We start from the raw sequence: 26,129 nt of genomic DNA on the forward strand, positions 1-26,129 counted from the left end.
TCATTTCACAATACATAAACACACATGATAAACACTTGAACTGGTTTTGGGTTAATGTAAACTATACAAATTGTAATTACTGAATTAATGTTATTGAGCTTGCGTTGTGTACTGTGGTGGCAGCAATTTCCTTGAACGCTTAATTAAAGAACAATTAGATCTGCTTGTCAATATAGTTACTGAAAACACTAATTGAGAATCACATTGCTCAGACGGAACCGAGTAATTTTTGACTATGGCAATGTACTGAAAAGCCACCACATCGAGCTGGATAGTAAGTAAGGTGGCACAGTACCTGGCATCTTCCATCTGTTGCATGAAGTGGCATCTACTGGCAATTTCGGTGTTAATTCTGACTATTTTCTCTTGTAATATAGCTACGCCGATAGTCACGCACCACAACTTTTCACTGATGTTGCAGCACATAGAAATCACTGGATATGGGGTAATAATGAGCTATTTCGTTTAAATAATTTATTACACTCACGGAATGCAATTTAAACCACAAAATTATTATTGCCTCCAAACTTCACACACCGTAGCGAACTTGGTTTGACTATTACACAAACTGATCCACAAAATATAAATGTACTGGTAATGGCATCAGCATAACAACCACTGTACATAATAATACTCTTGTAAGATAACTTCTAGTTCGTTGCTACCAAAATGAGCTCACCAATGGACCTCATCAGTTATTGAGATCACAATACGCTGTTGGATGTGGTTACTGGTCCTTCACACCTCACCGTTGGCACAAGCAACTTCTCTCAATTAACACAGCACTGCACCATGCAGTGCCATGTACCTCCGAGTCGGTAACCGTACATTTTGCCGCTCACAGCCCATCTCCATCGAAATACCATGTCTTTCTAGCCTTAGTGTCCATTTAGCTTGTAGCCATATGATAAACGAAGTCCATATCTGTTTTAAGCTCACTTCTAAATGGTGTGTTAGCAGTGTTACCGTAGCACACAGTGGCAGTCACTTTTATGCCACTTAACACTTGTTCTGCCTCAGAGCTACGCCAACTTACCTCTACCACCAATATTACGTGCCAACGTGTACACTGTTCTCATTCTCAGGGATTCCCCCCACACCTAAACGTTATTTTACATTATGCCAAGTTCTCTATTTACAATTAAACATACCATAGCATTACAATATTCAATTATAGTCATTTTCATATATTAAAGTAATATTACATTTATATTTTTACTACATGTAACAACATTATTTAGTTTAATTCTTTTGTTATTTCGCTGTCAGAGCGCAGCACAAGCCAGACACTGTCTCCCGCATAGCGTTCTTTAATTTAGCTGCCACCAGGTGGAAACACTTCCGCTTTGCCTTCGATTCTGATCCACAGATGGCATAAGCGTCCACTTTCTCTACCATTGTGTCTTGACTGCCTGGCATTCACTAGACACTGTAGACAGCATGTTGTCACATTAGAGCAACTTTCCTTCTCGTAATATTATTACATTACATCCTGGATTTTCCATTGTTTGATAAATCAACGTGAGGTACCATCGGTAAAGTTAACCTAACAAGTTGGGTATATCAGTCTTTTTCAGCTGCATACATAGTACCACAGTGGTTTGCGCTGTGGTCAGATCTTGCACACTCACTAGTATTTAACAGGCTCCATGAAGTGGATACTCCATGCTCTGGACATGAACAAGGCAGATACTGAACGAAGTTTCCCTGGAGTATGGTATCAGTCTAACCTGCTAGTTGTACAGAGGCATAATGGGAAACTGCAATAAGCCAATAAGTCAGTTCTGATGATGAAGTAGTTTTAATATAAACTTAATACCTTACACTTACAGGGAAAAACATCATGCACTGTGGCAAGGGGGTGTGTGGCAGAGAAAACTCTTTGTCCTCAGATGCATACAACTTGTGATGTAGTTTTTTTGCTGGGAGACACGTCATATGCTACAATGCAAGATCGTCTGCAAGAGCAGACGAGTGGTGGACACAAACACATAGTAGCACACCTCCACACTCTTATAATTAAAGTGTACTTGCTGCTTCCTATTGTCAAGTGTGATTCTAGTTTTGAATCTCAACTTCCATAGTACCTCAATTGATCAGTTACAATACAATGACATACATAGTTGAATAACTTGCTCAGATTAATTAGCAGATTATCAATAGATTATTTTGCTTCAGAGGCAATAAGTATTGTTAAAACAACATTTCCAAAAGCTCACAGTACTGGTGGATTTTCTCTGGAGCCACATACTGTTAGATACCAACAGCCAACAGATTTTTTTTCACATTTATCTGATCATGACTATTTCATATCATCAGAAAGCATAGCGGCTGGTTCACTGAAGACTGGCCTGTGTAGAAAACTCTGATCCAGCTCAGACCTGGGATCACAAATGAGAAGTGAGGTTATTCCACATCATCAACCTTTTGTGACAGTGAAGTTTAAGACATTACTGATAACTTTTACCAAGAAGACTATATCCTACAAGACATATGGTTGTTAACCTCTGTCCGCAAGCTCAGAAGCCACTGTGATTGCCAAATACTTGTCTTAATTTTTTTTGTTTTAGCATTATTTTAATGTATACCAATGCATATTTTGTCCTGGAAGTGTAATGTTATTCATTAAACTTTTAAATTAGTAACTAATTCATAAGTGTTATTACATATGTGTGTGTACATCTTGAATGCAGAAGTTAGATGCTTTTGACACAAATAAATAAACAAAACAAATAAGTGTTTCATTGCAAGTGAAATGTTTGTAAATTTGTCAATACACACAATTTTCTACCATTTTTGAAAGTATTAGCATGAGGAGAAACTGGAGAGTAGTTATCAATGTGGCTTGCTCCTATTTGTACGAAGGGGAACAATTACAGTTAGCTTCAAGCAAGCTCAATGACAACAACTCACAAAAATCCAAATTATTACTATACACAGTAGTCATAGTATAATGTCTGCAATCTTTTTTTGAGTTACTGAATTTAGCTGTAGCTACTGCAATGTCAGCGACAGCAGATTGTGGCTGCTTGAACATAGATATTTTTAGGTTTGTTGTGCAATATGAATAACTTGTTTATCAATGTCTGATTAAAATTTGCCATTTCATTGTGCTCAGTGTCCTACATTACCAGAATTAATAAAGAAGTTAATCATTTTTGTCAGGTGTAATACTGAAGGTATCACTAGTGAGTCTTTTAGTATAACTCTCCTAGCAATCTTGAACTTGTTTTGTACGCTTAATATATCAGTTTTTATCTAGGTATCTTTAAGTACTTCTTGGTACAATTTATCTGTCAATTTTGGTTTTTTTTTTCCTGCATGGCATAAGATTGAGTAAATTTAAGCATTATTATATTAATGAACAATATAAGAAATGGTGTGAAAGTGGGAATCTGTGATACAGAGTTTCACATGGTGGAGGGTTGAACTTAATGATGATAAAGAACAGAGCACCAATGATCAGCTTGTATGTGTATTTTTATCAACTGGGGCATTTATTTATTCATCCACAGACAATAAATACAAGGGGTGTTCAAAAAGAAATGAGCTGGAGGCATCATTACAGAAACCAGTACCTCTGTGTTAGAAGTATTGAACTTGGCTGTTGAGACACTTGTCTCACTGTGACACAAGGCGGTGAATGACTGTCTCATAAGATTCCCGGGGCTGCAATGTTAACCAGTTCTGCACATACAGCTTGACATCATCATCTGAGGTGAATTGTTTGCCCCTCAGAGCCTTTTTAAGGGGACCAAAAATGGCGTAATCACAGGGAGAGAGGTCTGGACTGTATGGAGGGTGTTGAGAACCTCCCATTTGATTTTCTGCAGGAGCGCCACAACTGGGCTGGCCGTATGAGGCTTTGCATTGTCGTGAAACAGAATGACCCCACGGGTGAGACTGCCTGGTCATTTTGATTTGATCACTTGGTGAAAGGTGGTCAAGGTTTGGGAGTAACACTGGGCATTCTCTGTTGTCCCGTGCTGCAGGAAGTGAATCAGAAGGGGGCTATCTTGGTCAAAGAAGAACGTCAGCATAGGGTCAAACAATTCACCTCAGACAACAACATTCAGCTGTACGTGTGGAACTGGTTAATATTGCAGCCCCAGGAATTTTATGAGAGAGCCATTCACCACCTTGTGCCACAGTGCAACTAGTGTCTCAAAGCCAGGGTCAATACTTCTACCATACAGGTACTGGTTTCTGTAATTATGCCTCCATCTCATTTCTTTTTGAATGCTCCTTATATTTTATAGATGTTGTCCAAATGGTATGATGTGGGTACACGAGTAATTACTATAGAACCTGAAACTGAATTTGTTGAGCTGCCACAACTCATAGAAAATACTGAAACAATTAAACAGTTCCTGGATCTCCTAGAATAATAAACCCAGCAGTAATAGAAATTTTTGAGCCTTAGACTAGAAGATGGAAGCAGATTAACAGATATAGTAATAATTATGATCAAAATTCTGGATGCTGACACAATATATATTTCCATTAGCACTGGATAATTAAAGTATTTTATATGGAAACTGTCAATTGCTGTTACAAAGTAGCTGCCACACATTGAAGTAACAGAATTAGAACCCTTAAGTGGTAATTATTATGAATCACTTTAGCAATATTGTAGGTATTAAAAAAGTATTATGACAGCTTTTGTGACCGTGCGGTACTAGGCGCTTCAGTCTGGAACTGCGTGACCGCTACAGTCGCAGGTTCGAATCCTGCCTCGGGCATGGATATTTGTGATGTCCTTAGGTTACTTAGGTTTAAGTAGTTCTAAGTTCTCGGGGACTGATGACCACAGATGTTAAGTCCCATAGTGCTCAGAGCCATTTGAACAGCTTTTGTGATAGGAGATGTGCCATCTGTTACTGATCATTTCTCACTGCTAGTTGAAGCACAAAAAGGTCTGATTAATTATTTTCTGACTATTTACACTGACAGTACTGTCTGTTATACTTCAAAAGGAGGGAAGGTAGGTTATGGTTTAATGTCCAACAACAAAGTCATTAGAGATAGAGCACAAGCTCGGATTGGGCAAGGATGGGAAAGGAAACTGGCTTTATCCTTTTCAATGGAACCATACCAGCAACTGCCTTAAGAAATTTAGGGAAAGCATGGAAACTCTAAATAAGAACGGCTGAACAGGGGTTTGAACCACTGTACTCCTGAATGAGATCATCTCACTTTCTTTTTTCTTTTAACAAGTATTTTACTGTGCTGAAGTACAATGAACAATAGCCTTCTACATTTTGTGTTATGCTTCAGGGTAGTATATGTACATGGAAGCATAATAGCAACAAGCTTTTGACATTCTGAGATCGCAGATTAAGTTATTTCCAATACTTGTATAATTAGGTTAAGTGATTCTTTTAGGATTCTTATGCACATACAGTTAACATAAAACTATCATTAATTCATGCTGTTTGTGACAAAGAAACTTTAATGCAGTCACTTTATACTGTAGACCATGTTTAAGGTTTGCTGTGTAAAGTGGAAATTTTGAGGTTTAGGTTCAATGAAAAGGCATGAGGGATAAATTTCGTTGTACTGTTCAAATTGCTGAAGCTGAATATAGTCCACAGTATGGCATAGGAGAACACAAGGTTAATTGCATTGGAATTCAGGCTTTTTCAGTTAATTTCATTGATGAAATCTTCTCAGGATGCTAGCCAAGTGGCTTCATTGTCTTGTACAAATGTTTTAACATGTTTTCTACTCATCATCTTTACCTGAATAAGAGAAGTAGGGTATTCACTAAAATGTTGCTACAAGATGATGCTGCCACTCATCTCATGTGCAGAGAATATTTCACCAACACAGTTAATTCATTTGTAAACATAAGGGTTTTTTTCCGTATGGCTAGGGCCCCCTGTTGGGCAGACCGTTCGCCGGGTGCTGGTCTTTCAATTTGATGCCACTTCGGTGACCTGCAGTTGATGAGGATGATAGAATGATGATGAGGACAGAACAACACCCAGTCCTTAGGCGGAGGAAATTCCCCAACCTAGAAGGGAATCGAATCTGGGCCCAGAGAATTGAAAATCCGTCATGCTGACCATTCGGCTACCGGGGATGGGCAACATAAGTAATAAAAACCACAGATATGATGAGTAATGAGAAAGTAGTAACACTTGGACTGGTACACACAATGACATGTACAGTTTAACCATGATACATTGACGATTTTTACTGGTGGAACAAGTTGGAAGTCAGCATATATCATGCCTGCTTTCATATATGCACAACACATGGTGCCAGCATTGTGTCAAGGAGTCTGCACTGTCTTCTCACTGTTCATCTCCCCTTAGCAGTCATAATGCCCAAATTCTCAACTTATCTCAGACAAACAGCAGTAAACTGGAATATGCAGATTAGAAATTAAATCATATAAGGAATTATGTTGACAACATTTAATATACCAAAAATAATTGTACTTGAAGTTTACCTCCTTAAAAAAATTAAAACAAAGAGCCATACTTAAAAACAAATTTTGAAAAATATATTAAATCACATTTCAAGTTTTTATAAATCTTTCATTTTAGTTGCAGTCATCAACACTCTCATGCCTCCTCTCTCAATAGGCCCTTCCCATCAATCTCAAACGGCAGTCACCAGCCAGTCCTTTTAGGTTGTCAACAAGTCTGCAGCCCAGCAACAAAAATGGGAGTAATCTGTGCATGGCTTACAAAAATATTAATTAATTTTGAAGTTTCTTAAATTTAACATCTCAGTAAGATAACAGAATTATTTTCATACAGTTCTTTGTAATTAATTTTTGAAAATCTGTTAGGAACAATTTTAATTACTTGTACTTTTATTGATAAAACAGAGCTAGATATTTAACTTAGATCAACAAAATGCATTATTACTCCACCTTTTCACAACACTACAAAGAAGCAATCTACTGCTCAAAAGTGATAAAATGTTTCTCCTGCTGTTTTAGACATAATTTATAAGCTGTTAAATACAAATCTTTTTTGATTCCAGACTTTTCAAATAATAGATAAATAGGTGTTATTCACCATAAAGTTATACAACTCACAATTTTGTATGAATCCACATAATTTACAATCCTCTCAGCAAGTTCTTCTGCACGATCTTTGTAGAAACAGCCAGCCCATAGTGGTGTCAAATTTGTGGTACAGAAATATTCCCGCCGCTTCTGATTCAAGATATCATAATCAAGCCAAATACCTAAATCTTCATGCCAAAGCACCTGTCAATAATATGTTCACAATTTTTAGATGACAATTCACAGATCAAGAAGCTTTTCAAATATTCTTTGAAAATTGTTAAATGTATTGTCAAGCTCTCTGGACATGGAAAAAGATTTAATACTAAAATAAAAGGTGTCTCAACATTGTTCTTGGCACTAGCTGATCCTTTCATGACTATTTTACATTCTTCCCAGTAGCAGTTACTTCTCTACTATACTGTTCTTAATGCTAACATCTCTCTCTCTCTCTCTCTCTCTCTCTCTCTCTCTGTCTCTCTCCCTCTCTTACTGTTACTGTCATTGACGTAACTCATGCTATTACTTCATTCTGCTAGTGTCTTCTATTCAGTGTGACCACACCTTTCGACAACTTTGATAGGCCATATTAACATTTAAAAAACACAAATTATCTAAGTAACTATGACATGTTAAATATGGCACTGAACTATAAACCGATAAATTATCAAACATAATTTGGAAGTGCGGTTTTAGTTCCTGGATTAATTTTTTTTTACGTGAGAGGAGTTTGCACTAATTGCAATTTTGGCATTTATGTGAATCACTTTCCTTAGTGAAGTTTTAACACACTGCTCAGTTGCAGAATTTGCCTCAGATATACTAAAATTATACACTTTCATTCAACAGTCTTTTTTGCATCAAATCAAGTACATTACTAAATGCAAAAATAAATATAGCATGCTAAAGTCAACCTAAAAACTGTTTCTAAGCACTTGTAAGAGTATAATTCAATTAAATATGGTGCACATCAAGGCTTGATAGTGGGCCCACTTCTTTCCTTTTGTACATCAATAATCTAACCTTAAACATGGATGCTCGTAAAATGATCATATTTGCAAATGACAACACAATTTTATTAAAAGGGGAAAGTAAGGAAGAATTACAGCAATCAGTAAACACTGTCACAAAAACAACCTAGCAACTGGGGACAGTAGAATCATGGCTGCAAAGCAATGTAAATAGAATAAGCATATAGAATGTCTCAATGTAAAATTGTGCAAGACCTGCTGTCTTTGCCCACTAAAATCCTGTTGTAGCAATAAAAGAGTAAAGAGTGCATATAATGTCTACATGGGACATTACATGCAGGTAAGCAGGCACAGTCACACTCACATACTGTTGTAATGAAATTAAACCACTTTATTATCAAAAATACCAGGCATCGCGAAGTACACATGAGCTTAAGCTAGATACCATGATCAAACAGCTTAAAACAAAGAAAGAACATTTTGTTCCTTAGTCTCTGATTTCAGATGCCACATTGACCTTTGCAGCTCACTGTCCTCACACCTACTCTCATTCTCATTACAAATATAGAGTCCAATTCTAGAGAAACTCTTAAGCAGCTAAAAAAAGGGGAGCTAATCATGTTTGGATGCAAATCTAGAGACTCAAGTAAAGTGCTGTTCAAGATCTCTAGTAATCCTCCTCTACCATGTATCTACTTTATGAAAACACTTACAGTCTTTAAAATAAATGCAACCAGTAAAGACAGCAGATTGAGGAAAAGACACCTGTGAAATTCATGATTACTTTATCAAGAAAAAAAGTATGACCCAAATCAACATATTCCTTTGCCAAAACAGTACTTTCTACATGAGAGTTAAACTATACAACAAATTTCCCAAAAAACATAAAGGCAAATACTGAGGTAATAACTGTTGGAAAATCTTTTGAGACTTATGTACAGAATTACTGCTTTTACTCCTCTGAAGAATATTTCAATGTATGAAGTGTATTATACCAATATTTAAATGTGTGAATTATATTATATGTAATTTTAAATAGCTATGCATATAAATCACTTTCATGTGTGTACATATAAAATGAGTTGCCCAGTGTCTTGTGGATAAGCTGCATTTGTAGATGACAAGATGAACATAATACAATACAATACAGTACAATACAACACAGCAAAACTACACTGCTAACTTTGGCCAACATGGGCTTGAAAAGATTTAAATGATTAATGTCCATCTTTCACAAATGAAATAGATGTCTTGAAGTTACTAAAATTTACGTTATACCAGAGGTGACAGGAACAGCCCAAAGGCTCAGATCCTTATATTTTACATTGTTCATAGCTGCAAATTTGGTGATATAGTTGGTGTGCACACTTGTTGTTTTCAAGTATATACAGCAACTTACTAGCGCCTGAGAAAAACTTATGCTCCAACAGATCAGGAACATCCCATAAACCATTTCATAAAAATTTACCTTGACAAGCTACAGCCTTTTAAAAAGTTCTCTGTGATTTGTATTTGAAAGTAAATGTGTACAAAACAAAAAACAAAATGTTATAAAAAGTTAGATTCTGGCCAGATTTGCCCTCTGAACAAAATTGCTTCAGCTATTAAAAGTGGACTCCTGGCCAAGTCTCCCAGGGACAGGATGTAATTTATGTGTCTAAATACACGTATGTGTACTATTTTTTTTTTTAATATACCCTGACCTGGTGAACTACAAGTATCCAGAATCAGATTGCTTATCTTAGTGCCCTCTCTATTGCCATATGTAATTGTGTTGTAAACACCCAGAATTGTGAGCTTCCTTTACTTATGGGATCAGGAATGTTGATGGAGTTGCATGTGGGACTTGAATGATAACTTTCCAGCTAGGTTATCAGTTTTCTTTTTCTGTTCCAGTTGTGTCTGTCAAGTACTGTGAATGATGACAATACTTCAATCAGACTGTGAAATGTATATGATCATAAACCACAAACCACTATTTATTTGAATTCTGATGTAGGACAGAAAGAAGGTCATCATTGATCATTATGTCATCAGTCTTTTTTATTACATTGCAGATCTAGATTTCAACTGACAGCACACCTCTCATCAGTGCATTATAAGTAGTCATGCAGACTGAATGTAATTATAATGGCATACATTCCAAACTAACTCAGGGTTGTACAAGCATTAGTCCCATTGTGGCTTCAGTTGGATTGATGTTTGAACCTACCTGAGTTAGATTTGAACGTGTGTCATTATAACTACGTTCAGTCTACATGACTACTTATAATGCACTGTGAGGACCGGGCGTGAGTCGTGCTTCGGTAGCTCAGATGGTAGAGCACTTGCCCGCGAAAGGCAAAGGTCCCGAGTTCGAGTCTCGGTCGGGCTCACAGTTTTGATCTGCCAGGAAGTTTCGCACTGATGATAGTTGCACTGTCAGTTGAAATCTAAATATGCTGTGCAATAAAAAAAGACAGATAACATTAAGGCTGATGCTGACCTTCTTTCTGTCCTGGATTACATCACAGTCTTAAGAGCACAATCATGCCCATAGAAATGAACACAATTAATTCTGATGCTTTCAATAGCCCTTATTTTATTTCTATGTTTTGTTTCCTACTATGCAAAGAAGCAAGGTATAATAAATTGCTGTCCCACAATTTTTTAATTCTGATGGATGCAAGAATTGAAGAACATGTCAATGAAAAAAGTGGCAGACCACATCTCATATATAAACTGAAGATCCAATTCCTATTTAAAATGTTTCTTAAAGTACTGGTTTTAATAACCTTTGTAGTTATTAGTATGCAGACAGTTATAGCAATATTGGTCTTTTCATACTTCATTTCGTATCTTTTTATCTGATTCAAGTGAGTGTGTAGTTGATTTTCATTGATATCAATAATCTGATTCATACACAACATGTAAAGCACCACAAACAGGTTTTGTAAAAACTAGATTGACCTCAATATGATGAAGCAGATATGCTGTTTCTATTCCTAAGCATGATACAAATTTTCTCTGGTAGTACTGATTATTTTAGCAGTTGTGCTGGCATAGGGCAAGTATCCAACCTTCGGATCTTCTTTCGTGACCTTCACCAGTTGTTGTTATTTTTTACCACAATACCTGCTTAAACCATCTCACTGAAAAAGAAAAATTAGGTGCTATTACTATTCAATAAAGTATTTCTTGTTCCACAGTGAGCAAAATCCAAAAACAGACATGCTCCAGTTGACATTTTCTGCAAGTAATAGTGATTACTTTAGGTATCATTCTTTTCTGAGCTAATAGAAAGAAGTGAAATAGATGAATCTAATTTTTTTAAGTGTTTTTGAGTCAAATCTAGAATGACATAGATATTTAGGTTTCACAAAACTCTGTATTTATCACATTCCATGATAGTATGAGATGTTACATGTGTAGGCTATTATTACAGACAAGGGGAGTGCTAATGAGCTCCAACAGCTTAGTCTACTGAGAAACTCTAGCAAATCAGCTGTGGCTGATATATATAATTGTGAAATAAAATTTGACAAGACCAATGCTGAAGTCTGGGTCTTAGTTTCTGGGACATCAAAACTGGAATGTAAACATAATAAAAAAGGATTGAATAACAGGTACATAATTCATTAAGGTCTCACAAGCTATCTGAACTATTTGATTTGTGATTTACTAAGTGATGTGGCACATCGTCAGTGCTGGTAATGCTCCTGTAAAAGACAGGGCTCAGCAAACACCAGTAAATGTAAATAATAGCGATAGGTGACAAGACTTCACAGGTTGCTGAGACTTCAGACACGAAGCACTTGTTAAGTCGTTGCTCAAAGTAACTGAAAAATACAACTGTAGCAGTTATGACACTGTTGACTGATTAAAATTATGTGCCACAGCAGGACTCAAAGCCAGGAATTTGTATTTAACAGGCAATGATCATACCAACTGAGCTATCGACACATGTATTACACCCCAACAAGAAGCACTGATCTGACATTATTTCTCTCACACTTTTCCAAACTGCAGATCTGATGTAGTAATTAAACTAGTTTACAGACTTATTACTGGAAGCCATTTGTATGACATTCTGTAAACTAATTTTCATTTAATCTCTATTGGAAGAAATGTGGTTACCTTGTCCACTGCTTCAAGCCAGTCACGTGCCATGTTAGAGTAGTAACTTGCTTTCTTAATCAATCCCATTTCCTTGCTGAATCGTGAAAGTATGAATGAATTCCAATACATTATGGCATTCAAGTCAACAGGAATTATATAGCGTGTCTTTGTATCCGTCAGCACACCTTTGTTGGCACCTTGCTTGATAAACCAACGGCTAGTAAAATCAAGACCAGATTCAGCTGCTGCCTTGATCTCTGAATAAAATGACATTTTTTCTTGTTCAGTATGAAAGGTCTGTCCTGAGTGGATATCTTCACGGTAAGATTCAGGGCGTGGGCCAGGGGTATCATCAAAGTACCTGTTGATGTTGTTTCATATTACAAACAGAAATATGTTGAAACTAAAAACAATGTAAACAGTTTTTTGAGAAGAGAAGAGAAGAGAAGAGAAGAGAAGAGAAGAGAAGAGAAGAGAAGAGAAGAGAAGAGAAGAGAAGAGAAGAGAAGAGAAGAGAAAGAAGGAAATGGAAGAAAATTTAGAGTTTAACATCCCACCATTAGAGATGACTGCACGCAACAAGGTTTACATTAATGTCATCAGAAATTCCATTTACTCTCTTTGATGGTATATTGTTTGCTTTAGTTTTTATTTATAATTGATCCTGTAACATCTTATACATGCATGCATACATACAGTAATTCAAATGCGATACACTTCTGGGCATTAAAACTGAACACCGTAAAAGAAGCGTGCAACAAGCATCGAATTACCACGAAGTACATGCAAATGTCAGTACATGCAAATGATTAGCATTTCAGTACAATTGCACTAAGTAAGTGAAAGTATCGCAATCTACATTCTGTATGTAATGAAAGGTTACTCATTCAGAAAACACATTTGAATATTGGTTTTTTGGTAAAAAGTTGTGTTATCCCTTGCCTATTAGAATGGCAGTTTATCATTCCAGTATCCCAGGATTATCTTGAAAATATGGAGTCAACAGGTTAAGGTGGGCCATACTCCAATGCCATGCAGGATCTCAACAGCCTGAAATGGCTGAGAGAACATACATATTGTTCACTCAGCCATGCGTGATTGTGCAGCCACATCATGCACTTTGAATCAGAAAACATGACTGGATCTCCTTCTGTCACTTAAAATGTTCCTATATCAAGAGAAAGAACTCTTTACTTCACATGAAGCCACAGATCAGTGCCACAAAGAGGCTGTGTCAGTTTCAGAATAAGCATTAAGTTGTTTTTCAATCTCTCAGCAGCGCCTTATTCATGTCACAAAATAACATTAAACTTTGATTTCTTGCTACAGTTTTCTTAAGTTTGTTATGAAGTCACTTTCCTCTTTCTCCTGGGATGTCTCTGGCAACAACTGTTCCATATTCCTGTAGAGCAGAAGGCAGAGGCATTCCTTTCTCTTCCAAACATACAATTGCAGCTGAGCTGAGAGTTACTAAAATAGGTCTTTATAAACACTCATTTACTCTGGGGACTCTTCTAATTGCTAGCACTAACTGCAGCAGGTTTACTTGCTGTTTCATTTTTGTTCATCATGTCTAGCACCTTTTTCGTATCATCTAAATCACTGCTATAATGTAGAGTTGCTTCAATCCATGTTCTACATCTCTCGAGGATTGGCTCTGGGAGTAAATCATTATCTTGCATCAAGTCCATAAATAATTCCACTCCTGACAGCACCTTCATGAAGACTTTCTTCGCAGAGGCAACTAAGCTGTTAACTTCTGGAAAATTCCCTCTAAATTAATGTAGGTTGATTCTTACAAAGAAGAAGACAGCAAGCAGCCACTATTATATTGCTATTTATTTAAGTAAAAAGCGTCATAACTGGTTTCAAACTGATAAGTTCATCATCACACGGCTGTTCTTACATAATTTTCGATTTTATTCTTCCACTGTAGTGAAATATTCTTGGTGTGTTGGTGCCCTTCTTCTTTGTACGAATCAACCTGCATTAATTGCACACAGCCATGGTCTCACCATGTCAGTTTTAGACAAAATAGCAAATTCACTCTAATTCACTCAGACAACCAGTAAAGAGCACATGTTACACAAATCATTCTACGGATCGGAGCATGGAATGTCAGATCCCTTAATCGGGCAGGTAGGTTAGAAAATTTAAAAAGGGAAATGATTAGGTTGAAGTTAGATATAGTGGGAATTAGTGAAGTTCGGTGGCAGGAGGAACAAGACTTCTGGTCAGGTGACTACAGGGTTATAAACACAAAATCAAATAGGGGTAATGCAGGAGTAGGTTTAATAATGAATAGGAAAATAGGAATGTGGGTAAGCTACTACAAACAGCATAGTGAACGCATTATTGTGGCCAAGATAGATATGAAGCCCACACCTACTACAGTAGTACAAGTTTATATGCCAACTGGCTCTGCAGATGACGAAGAAATTGAAGAAATGTATGATGAAATAAAAGAAATTATTCAGATTGTGAAGGGAGACGAAAATTTAATAGTCATGGGTGACTGGAATTCGAGTGTAGGAAAAGGGAGAGAAGGAAACATAGTAGGTGAATATGGATTCGGGCTAAGAAATGAAAGAGGAAGCCGCCTGGTAGAATTTTGCACAGAGCACAACATAATCATAACTAACACTTGGTTTAAGAATCATGAAAGAAGGTTGTATACATGGAAGAACCCTGGAGATACTAAAAGGTATCAGATAGATTATATAATGGTAAGACAGAGATTTAGGAACCAGGTTTTAAATTGTAAGACATTTCCAGGGGCAGATGTGGACTCTGACCACAATCTATTGGTTATGAACTGCAAAAAGGTGGGAATTTAAGGAGATGGGACCTGGATAAACTGACTAAACCAGAGGTTGTACAGAGTTTCAGGGAGAGCATAAGGGAACAATTGACAGGAATGGGGGAAAGAAATACAGTAGAAGAAGAATGGGTAGCTTTGAGAGACGAAGTAGCGAAGGCAGCAGAGGATCAAGTAGGTAAAAAGACGAGGGCTAGTAGAAATCCTTGGGTAACAGAAGAAATATTGAATTTAATTGATGAAAGGAGAAAATATAAAAATGCAGTAAATGAAGCAGGCAAAAAGGAATACAAACGTCTCAAAAATGAGATCGACAGGAAGTGCAAAATGGCTAAGCAGGGATGGCTAGAGGACAAATGTAAGGATGTAGAGGCCTATCTCACTAGGGGTAAGATAGATACAGCCTACAGGAAAATTAGAGAGACCTTTGAAGATATGAGAACGACTTGTATGAATATCAAGAGCTCAGATGGAAACCCAGTTCTAGGCAAAGAAGGGAAAGCGGAAAGGTGGAAGGAGTATATTGAGGGTCTATACAAGGGCGATGTACTTGGGGACAATATTATGGAAATGGAAGAGGATGTAGATGAAGATGAAATGGGAGATACGATACTGCGTGAAGAGTTTGACAGAGCACTGAAAGACCTGAGTCGAAACAAGGCCCCCGGAGTAGACAACATTCCATTGGAACTACTGACGGCCTTGGGAGAGCCAGTCCTGACAAAACTCTACCATCTGGTGAGCAAGATGTACGAAACAGGTGAAATACCCTCAGACTTCAAGAAGAATACAATAATTCCAATCCCAAAGAAAGCAGGTGTTGACAGATGTGAAAATTACCGAACTATCAGTTTAATAAGTCACAGCTGCAAAATACTAACATGAATTCTTTACAGACGAATGGAAAAACTAGTAGAAGCCAACCTCGGGGAAGATCAGTTTGGATTCCGTAGAAACACTGGAACACGTGAGGCAATACTGACCTTACGACTTATCTTAGAAGAAAGATTAAGGAAAGGCAAACCTACGTTTCTAGCATTTGTAGACTTACAGAAAGCTTTTGACAATGTTGACTGGAATACTCTCTTTCAAATTCTAAAGGTGGCAGGGGTAAAATACAGGGAGCGAAAGGCTATTTACAATTTGTACAGAAACCAGATGGCAGTTATAAGAGTCGAGGGACATGAAAGGGAAGCAGTGGTTGGGAAGGGAGTAAGACAGGGTTGTAGCCTCTCCCCGATGTTGTTCAATCTGTATATTGAGCAAGCAGTAAAGGAAACAAAAGAAAAATTCGGAGTAGGTATTAAAATTCATGGAGAATAAATAAAAACTTTGAGGTTCGTCGATGACATTGTAATTCTGTCAGAGACAGCAAAGGACTTGGAAGAGCAGTTGAATGGAATGGACAGTGTCTTGAAAGGAGGATATAAGATGAACATCAACAAAAGCAAAACAAGGATAATGGAATGTAGTCTAATTAAGTCGGGTGATGCTGAGGGAATTAGATTAGGAAATGAGGCACTTAAAGTAGTAAAGGAGTTTTGCTATTTGGGGAGCAAAATAACTGATGATGGTCGAAGTAGAGAGGATATAAAATGTAGGCTGTCAATGGCAAGGAAAGCGTTTCTGAAGAAGAGAAATTTGTTAACATCCAGTATTGATTTAAGTGTCAGGAAGTCATTTCTGAAAGTATTCGTATGGAGTGTAGCCTTGTATGGAAGTGAAACATGGACAATAAATAGTTTGGACAAGAAGAGAATAGAAGCTTTCGAAATGTGGTGCTACAGAAGAATGCTGAAGATTACATGGGTAGATCACATAACTAATGAGGAAGTATTGAATAGGATTGGGGAGAAGAGAAGTTTGTGGCACAACTTGACCAGAAGAAGGGATCGGTTGGTAGGACACGTTCTGAGGCATCAAGGGATCACCAATTTAGTATTGGAGGGCAGCGTGGAGGGTAAAAATCGTAGAGGGAGACCAAGAGATGAATACACTAAGCAGATTCAGAAGGATGTAGGTTGCAGTAGGTACTGGGAGATGAAAAAGCTTGCACAGGATAGAGTAGCATGGAGAGCTGCATCAAACAAGTCTCAGGACTGAAGACCACAACAACAACAACAATGAACTGCCTTGGGATAAAATACCTGTAAACCTCAGCAACCTTAATCACATATGCTGCTGCATCAATAATTATCATCAAGAGTTTTTCCCTGTTTTCTTTAGCAGGTGTATAGGTACATGGTGAAAGACCTCCATGATATCGTAAAGTTAAAATTTATTAAAAACAAAAGATGAAACACCGATTGACCATAAGTATTGGCAAAGAAGTTAGTTATGAATGCGCTGACAAATGAAAAAAAAACATCATTCATTTTTTCTTTGTACATGATTTTGTTTCTCACTCTCATGTATGTAGAAGTTTCTGTTAAGAAGTGTGGCTAGGAGTATGACAGGCTACGAGTGTTCTGTATCATATTTGTTTCTGAACAGAGAAGATTTGGTATTGGTATTAAGTACTTTTTATTGAAGTGAAGTGGAACCTAGTAAGGATGATTTTCTTATTATGGACGTGCACTGGTGTCCTTGAAGTCTGCTGCCTGCATCTACAATTAAAATGTTAGAGAGGAAGTCCGATTAGCCCAAAATCGTACAAGCACAACACTTCTAATAATGCAACTGTAGTATACTTCAAAATTAATTTTTTCCACTCATATGTATTATTATTACTATTATTATTATTATTATTATTATTATAACACAACGGGTGACCTGAGTGGAAAGGAATAAGAATTGGAAACAGGTTACGTAAAATTTTCCATAGTAAGCTGTTTTGTTCGGCACAGCAAAGGTAGGACAGCTATGCAAGTTGCTTGCATGGTTACACTTTTTAATGCCTCTTTTGATGTAGATAGAAACCTTTTGCTCATTATTCCCTTCCTTGAATTTTATTGTGAAAAATTTACAGGAATATTTCAGTGTGATACACATTGTCAGTAAAACATAAAGAACTGCAATACAATAGATTGCGCATCATAATAGAGGTAAAAATGGCTTTGACATCCCATTAATTAAAATTATCAAGTGTAATTATTAGCATATAAAATTTTTGTGAAATGTTGGTAACAATAGTGAAAACGCAATCAGCCAAGATGTTGTAGAGTTGTGCGATCGGACAATTGAAGTTCAGGTAACTTGCATGCCCACTGCAGAAGGTTTAAGTGGGTCAGAGATGAGTGTCGCAGGTATGACAAATGATAGCGATGTTCCACAGCAGAATAACCTTGACGACCCAATGTTTGCAATGTTTGACGAGACAATGTCATGCATCTCCCAAAGCAACATACCGCTCATGAATTAAACATTGGAGAGCGATTCCAATATGAATATTGACAACACATTACAAACACCAGTTGGTCACAGTACAAACATTAACTTGGGAAGTACAGCTGGCAGCAACCACAATAGTACAACTGAAGCACTGCTATAGCAGTTATTATCTAACATAAACATGAAATTTGATGATATGAAACACAATATGAACACCAATTTCAGTGATATAAAACAAGATAAGAATACCAAAATTCATAATTTGACACACAATCTGAAAATTGTCACACAAGATCTAAATACAATGAAAGAAAAACAAGTATTCAAGGATTTACAACACACGGTCTCACAGAAGTTTGATGACTTAGCCAAAAATTTTTGCACTGAAATTGACAAAAAATTGAATGATATGAAAAAACAAGAAAGGCATGAAGTACTTTCTGAAGTTAACAATAACATAACAGAGCTGAAACAGAAGGTAGATTCTTTTAAAAACCATAATGATCTAGTAGAGCAACAGATAAAGAAAATCGCAGATGCAAACACAAATATTGAAGCCACACAAAACCAGATGGTTTTGACAGTAAAAAAGGTAACCACTGTCATTAAGAAACCAAATAAAGACTATGAAGGTGTACCTCTAGCTGTAAAAGAACTTAATTTAATGGTAGCAACATTAGAAGTTGACTCAGCATGTGCTAAGAAGGAGAGAGAGAAGACCAATGAAAATCTGAATGATATCATTAGTCAAGCTGAAATGGGTACATCAGATAAGGGTAGTACCATTGCAGAGAAGTTACTAACAGGGTCTACACAGATGTAGTAGAAAAGGCTATTCAGAAAAAAGAAAATGAAATAGTGAACAAGGTAAACATTAACCTACAAGCTGCGGAAAATAGGATCCACAATATTTTAAAAGAAAATATTACTGGATCTCGAAGTATGCACGTAAACACTACACAGGCGACAGTGAACAAACCATAACCTGTCAGTATTTATACACAAATTGTCATGAGTCCCACAGCAGGTACCAGTGACAGTTGCAGAGTGCAAAATGAAAACGTACACATAACTCCGATACCTGAACAATTACCAACTGGAATTACAGGTAACTACAATACAACATAAATATGACCAAAAATACCACATGTCTATCAATTATTTTTGCAGACAAAGGTTTACTGAGACATCAACAGTTTCCTACAGTCACTACCAAAGGTAAAAGAATGAATCTGGTAGTATTTATCAGTGCTTTTCATCATGTATTTCCATACAACTGGATGGAAGCACAGAAAATCAGATTTGTCATGGGATATATGCAAGGTGACATTCTTTTATGGGCACTGAAGTGACCGAATGTTGCACCACTTATATCCAATTTGAACAAGGTTTTCTCATTAAATACTGGTCTGAGGCAGTGCAAGAATGACTCAGACGTGAGGTTTTTGACCTCACACGATTCAGTGGCAAATACGGTAGTCTACATGGATACTTTGAAAAATACCTGAACATGACACACTGCTGGATGCACCCAGTATCACAGGTAGACGTGTTAAAAATTTTGAAAAGTCATTTACCATCACACATTAGAGAAAAATTAGTCACAACACGAGAGCACAGCACTGAATATTTTGTGTCAGTGCTTGACTCATGAGGGAAGGCCTGTACCCAATAGAGCATCAGAAAATCAGGCACAACACCCCACATAGTTATGTAAATCAGTCAGTAAAACATGATCTAAGCACACAGCAAGGATGGAACACACCCAGCAAAGTCACTAACCCAGAGGTAACGAGTATGGTAACAGGAATGGAAAAAACAAACTGTTTAAAAGGATTTTTCAAAACAACGGGAGTATTTTCAACACACGAGTGAATTACAGTCCACCATCACTAGGCCCTATGCCAAACATAAACAGAAACAGAAACAGTCAACCGCATCAGTGGCCGGCGCATGGAAATAACGCCATGCCTTACGCTGTACCACAGCCGACCTTTGGGCAGCAAAATAACGGCACAGCACCTAACAACACAAATTGGTGAAGGACCCACACAGTGCATCTAACTGAAACTGCTCCAGGTAATGAATTAAGTCACACTACACCATTGGAAAAAACCAACCGTTTGCAGTTAAGCCCCAGGCTATTGATCCCTCTGAGAGTGGGGGCGAAGAAAAACTACAAACATGTTTCATAAGATTTGACAAACAAAGTGACATCAAGGATGGTCTGTATCAGAGTGAGTAAGATACAACAAATAATATTCAGGAGGAACAAATACAAGCAATCAATATTTAAAATTGACACACAGTTAATTTTAGATACAGGTTCAATACCAACCTAATGTCAAATGCATTTTTTCTGTGAACTGACGAAGAGAGGCAAATTACCAGCATTTCCTGTCCAAAATTGCAAGGTGCAAACATCAGGCATTTATTCCATTACAAACTGAACATTTTACAGTGAAGTGCAATCTCCTTATTTGACAAACGGAAACGTTTAGAACGTACAAGACACAGATTGACATAGGTAAATAGTAAATCCCACTTTTCATTAAAGGATCAGATTTTTTCTATTGATTTAGTCAAAACACCTGATGAAAGTAACAAAAACAAACCAGAGTCAAATGTAATAGTATAATATTCCTTTCCAGCTGTATATTTCACAAACAAATTTGATACTGAACAAAACGCAAACAATGAGGTTAATTATGAAATGGTAGAGCAGAAACTAAGTGAATCACAGATACTAAATGATATACAAAGACAAGAACTTTCTAACTTGTTCTTTAAGCATGCAAATGTTTTCTGTAAGGAGCCAGGAGTAATCGAAGACTACAAATGTAAATTTGAAGTCTATCCACATGAAACATTTTGTGTAATGTCGTAACCTAGTCCATGGGCAAAATGAGAGGCAGTAAGGGAAGAGATCAATCATATGATTCAATGGGGAATTATACAACCTTCATTTTCCTATATTACCAATAAGTAAACCAGACGGGTCTGTAAGATTAGTTCTCGATGCTACAGGCATCAATAAGATTCTAGTACCAGTTTGCATAAGACAAGACAACTTGGATGAACAACTTCTAAAGTTTTACAATACAAAAATTTAAGTATACTTGATCTCATGGTCTCCTACTGGCACATAATACTGCACAAAGAAAGTCAAAAATATACAGTATTTGTTTGTGGTGTCAGAAGTTATCGATTCCATGTTCTACCTTTCGAACTGAACATAAGTGCAGGCTAATATATCAGTGTTGGACAAGGTTTTAGGACCAGAAATCCTTAGCAAAGTCACTGTTAATGTAGACGACAAGCTAATAGCCACACCCACTTGGTTAGAACATATCAGGCTGATTGAACAGGTGCTTCAATGATATGCGAATCACGGATTTAGAAAGAAATGGTTCAAATGGCTCTGAGCACTATGGGACTCAACTGCTGAGGTCATTAGTCCCCTAGAACTTAGAACTAGTTAAACCTAACTAACCTAAGGACATCACAAACATCCATGCCCGAGGCAGGATTCGAACCTGCGACCGTAGCGGTCTTGCGGTTCCAGACTGCAGCGCCTTTAACCGCACGGCCAATCCGGCCGGCGAATCACGGATTAACAGCCAATTTAAAAAAGTCTAGTCTTGGCTCGGAGCCATTCAAATTTTTAGGACATGTTGTGTCAGAACATGGTATATTACCTGAACCAGAAAAACTTGATGCCATATGCAATTGTCCAGCTCCAAGGCATAAAAAACAACTAAAAGACTTTTTAGGATAAGCATCTTTTTTTGTACATTCCTATCACAACAATTAATGAGCAATGATGCATTGCTCAACTTGTTACAAAAAAAATAGACCTTGGTTATGGGATGATAAGTGTCAGGAGCAGGAGGCCTTTAATAACATTAAGCAGGCATTAGTTAATGCAAACATTCTTCGCCACCCTGATATTCTCAAGATCTTTGTCTATGCACAGATGCCTCATCTTAAGGGCTGGAGGGATGCTCGTTCCAGATGCGAGACGAATAAGAAGGTAAAGAAATACCCAAGGACATCAGTTTTGCTAGTCATACATTATCAGAAGCAGAAAGATACTACTCTGTGTCAGAATTGGAAAGTTTAGCTGTAACATGGGCATTTAAAAAGTTTGAATATTTTTTGTGGAGTAAGAATATCAATGTTTACTGTGACCATCAGTCACTATCATTTATTTTAACATATAAACTACTGCACCGTAGATTAGCTAGGTGGTGTCTATATTTAAAAGAATGCACTTTCGAGATCATTTAGATTAAAGGAAGTCAGAATGTTATTGCAGATGCCTTGTCCAGGTTACCACAAAGTTTAGAGGAATTTGGTGAATTAACAGAGCAGGATGCAGTAATCAAAACGTTATTAATGCAAGATACAATGCAACAGTCTGATTACCATAAGTTTTGTAAGCAAATGAAAATTATACAACAGAAAGATCACCATTGGAGTAAAGTCATGCAAAACTTTAAGCAGGATGAAGGTGGAAAGGTAAGTAAATGGTATCAGGAGTACAAGGGCGTTTTGTTTCATAGGAAACATGAAGAATCTGATCAATGGTGTGTGTATGTGTGTGTGTATTCCTGAAGATAATATCGATGAATTTATAAGGCACACACATGAAGTATGGGGACATTATGGAGGAGGCAAATGTACTGAAAAATTGCAACACTTTGTTATTTTTTCAAATTTGAGAAGGTGAGTCCTACAGGTATTAATAAAATGTGCAATATGTCAAAAATCAAAACAGTCCAATGTGTCAAAATATACTGAGCTACACCCAATACTCACAAAAAACCCTCTAGATATAGTATCCCTGGACATATTTGGTCCATATCCAAGAAGTAAAGGAGGAGTAAGATACATTGTGGCACTATATGATATTTCCTTGAAACATATCAAAATGTATGCCATTAAAAATGCAACAGCCACAAATATCAGAAAAAAAATTCAGGAAGACTATTTGAGAAGAGTAGGTAAACCAAAGGTACTACTAACTGATAATGTAATGCTTCATATTTCATTGGGCAAAAGTGGAAATAATTTATGACCTCACAGGACACAAAGCACATATCAGTAAGCTTTATTCACCCAGAAGCAAGCCCAGTACAACAAGTCTTTAGAGAATGTATCTGGTTTATTATGACATACACCCCTCACAAACACACCCAATACATAACGCCTTTCATGCAACTTGTCAATAACCTTCCACATTCTTCAACAGGTTTCACACCTAACAAACTGATGTTCCGTACAAAGCAAATTAATGAGTGGGAGTCGCCCATACCAAAGTTACCCACTACAGAAATGACACTACAAGACAAAATCAAACAAGCAATGGTTACACTAGAAAACAGGGCTGAGTATAGAAAGAAGATTTACAATAAGAAACTGAAACATGTTATGTAATTATTTGAAAGGCAACAAGTCCTCTCAAGAACAGGCAAATTAATCCAAAACAATGATATACACGCTCATTATACCAGAGGGCAATCTAATATCCATCAAATTTTTTCAAGGATATCATCATATCAAAAATATATAACTAATCTGGGTGTCGTATTACACAATAAAATACCAGAACAAATAAAAACTGCTCCAGATCCAATATTTAAAAATAAACTAAAGGCATTTCTGACAAAGCAATGTTTCTATTCAGTACAAGAAGTCCTGGAAATGAAAAATTATAAAGTTCCTTTGTAAAATACTGTGATTAGAGTAAAACATTCTGTAGGCAAAATAATAACCTAATTTTTACTATACACAACTATGTTTCAGTTTCACTTCCCAAACTTTTTTAACTCGCTTTTTGAATGTACAAGTACACATTCTATTAGTATTAAAACTTAATTGTCTGTGAAATCTCAATGTTAATTTCATGTTTCATGTAGTTTTTAAATGACATTGTCCTTCTGTTGTGCTTCCAGTTGACATTTTCACTATTCTGTAATCTCAGTGATTATTTGTGTAAATTGAAAGTAGCACTATATTGCCTACATGTTTCTTAGTTCCCCATGTAAATTGTTTGTATTCTCTGTATGTGAAGTTACTATATTCATCAATGAACAATTTTGTGTACATTTTTTAAATGGCAGTCCGTTGCCTATTTTTTTCTCCAACTACATATTGTTAAGAAAAATGACTTGTCCTATATCATGTGTACTTTGTACAATATATGATCCACAGGATAAATAAATAAATACAAATACAAATACAAATACAAGGACGCACCCTAAATTGACAAAATTTGGCAAACTGGATAAGAAGTGGCAATTACTCTATTCAGGAGCATATGTAATTTCCAGAATACCATATCCTAGAACATACAGATTAGTCTATGAGAAAACAGGGAGAGGCAAGGGTCTCCACCCTCACAAAGATATAAAAGTTTTCATAGAATGATGAAGCTAGGTAGCAATTTTTCTTTCCATCACAAGATAATTGTACATAGTGTACATACCTCGAAGTACAATTTTTCTTCTGGAATGTATTCTAAGATAAAGTAATGTGTATAGGCATAAGTAGTTCTTTTGATTTGTACACGTAGGCACAAAATTAACAGCAATAAGAAGTAATATACTGCTTCACGCGAAGTGAAAGTATAAACAAAATTAGCTTATGGCTCATCTGTCCATGCTCAACAATACGTGCCGTTGTCAGTAGTACGTGAGGAGGCATTGACCTGTGTCCATGCATGACAGTCTGGCAGAAGGCACAACCAAATAGGAATGCAATGTACAAGTACTTAACTTAAGTACAAAGTAAATGGAAATACTAAGCAATTTCATCTACTCACTAAGAACTAAGGAATCTATTGATATATGTATGCAGAGATTTAATTAATTTTCTTCCAAAGGTAAATAATCATAAAGGGTAACAGAATAAATGAATGTCTATGAATTTAAACAAAGTATGGAAATATCTGCGGACGGATGTAATGACCAAATGTATCAGCGGCCACCGAGCAATTAGTTTTAAGTTTTTTTCTTTCAGTGACCAGTGCACCATCATGACACAGAAGAAGAGAATTACACTGGGAGCAGCAGGTACCAAATAAAGAAACGGGCTGTACCTCGAGTAAACAATTTAGTCATAAGGATAATTATACAAAGTTCATAAGGCAATGAAAAATAAAAACATACATCGTTACAGTATATCTCTGTGACATTTTATCAGTACCTATTCACTGCAGAGTACACATAAACATTTACGCATGTGATTTTACAAAAACCAATTAATTTTTACCATGTCACATGAAAGCTTGAATAATGACATTTCCCTATACTCGAGAAAGATAAGTCTACGATGGTCAAAACTTCATATTTCACACTAAGCTACACGTGAACTGAAATAAACAGCACTAGCACATGAAGAGACAACATGATACTGCATGAATAATTAGCCAGTAAACATTATTTTCATGAAACAAAAGTTCCTTGGCAACTAGTCCATGACTGTACGAGTAACATTTCCTCATAAATCCTTGAACCAGTAGATGAGTATTTCCTTCCTTCCCTTCCAAACAAAGGAGGCGGTGCCAAGCATAGTTAGGCCAGCAATGCATAATATTTTAAACCTATTTCCAAGGTTTTTCTGCCCCCTCTATCTAAGGAAGAAATGAGATCTTGTAAGTGGTATAATCATATCTATAGAATGAAACATAAATGTATCATATGCTTGAACTGTATCATAATAATGTGTATGTGATAAATTTGTATATGTGATGTGAATGAGGATAAGTTAAAACTAACAAACAAACTTTAGTAATGAAAATTTTATAACATTTTAAAATTAAGAAATTTGTGTTCGTAGTATTAGCGATGGATGGAATGTCAGACATGGATATAAGCTATCATAT

The 26,129-nt window shown here is 36.6% G+C and overlaps 1 protein-coding gene across 1 annotated transcript in view; it reads right to left on the reverse strand.

The window, feature by feature from the left end:
- The window catches only part of LOC124572017 (trehalase-like), a 120,750-nt gene that overhangs the window by 56,051 nt on the left and 38,570 nt on the right, over positions 1–26,129 (reverse strand). Inside the window, exons 2-3 of the mRNA XM_047131122.1 lie at positions 12,112–12,454; positions 7,055–7,228 (exon numbers count right to left, since the gene is read on the reverse strand). Of these exons, the coding sequence (XP_046987078.1) occupies positions 7,055–7,228; positions 12,112–12,454 (517 nt within the window). The remainder of the gene's footprint in view (positions 1–7,054; positions 7,229–12,111; positions 12,455–26,129) is intronic.

This window comes from Schistocerca americana, chromosome 1 (genome assembly GCF_021461395.2).
Source record: "Schistocerca americana isolate TAMUIC-IGC-003095 chromosome 1, iqSchAmer2.1, whole genome shotgun sequence".
Taxonomy (NCBI): domain Eukaryota; kingdom Metazoa; phylum Arthropoda; class Insecta; order Orthoptera; family Acrididae; genus Schistocerca; species Schistocerca americana.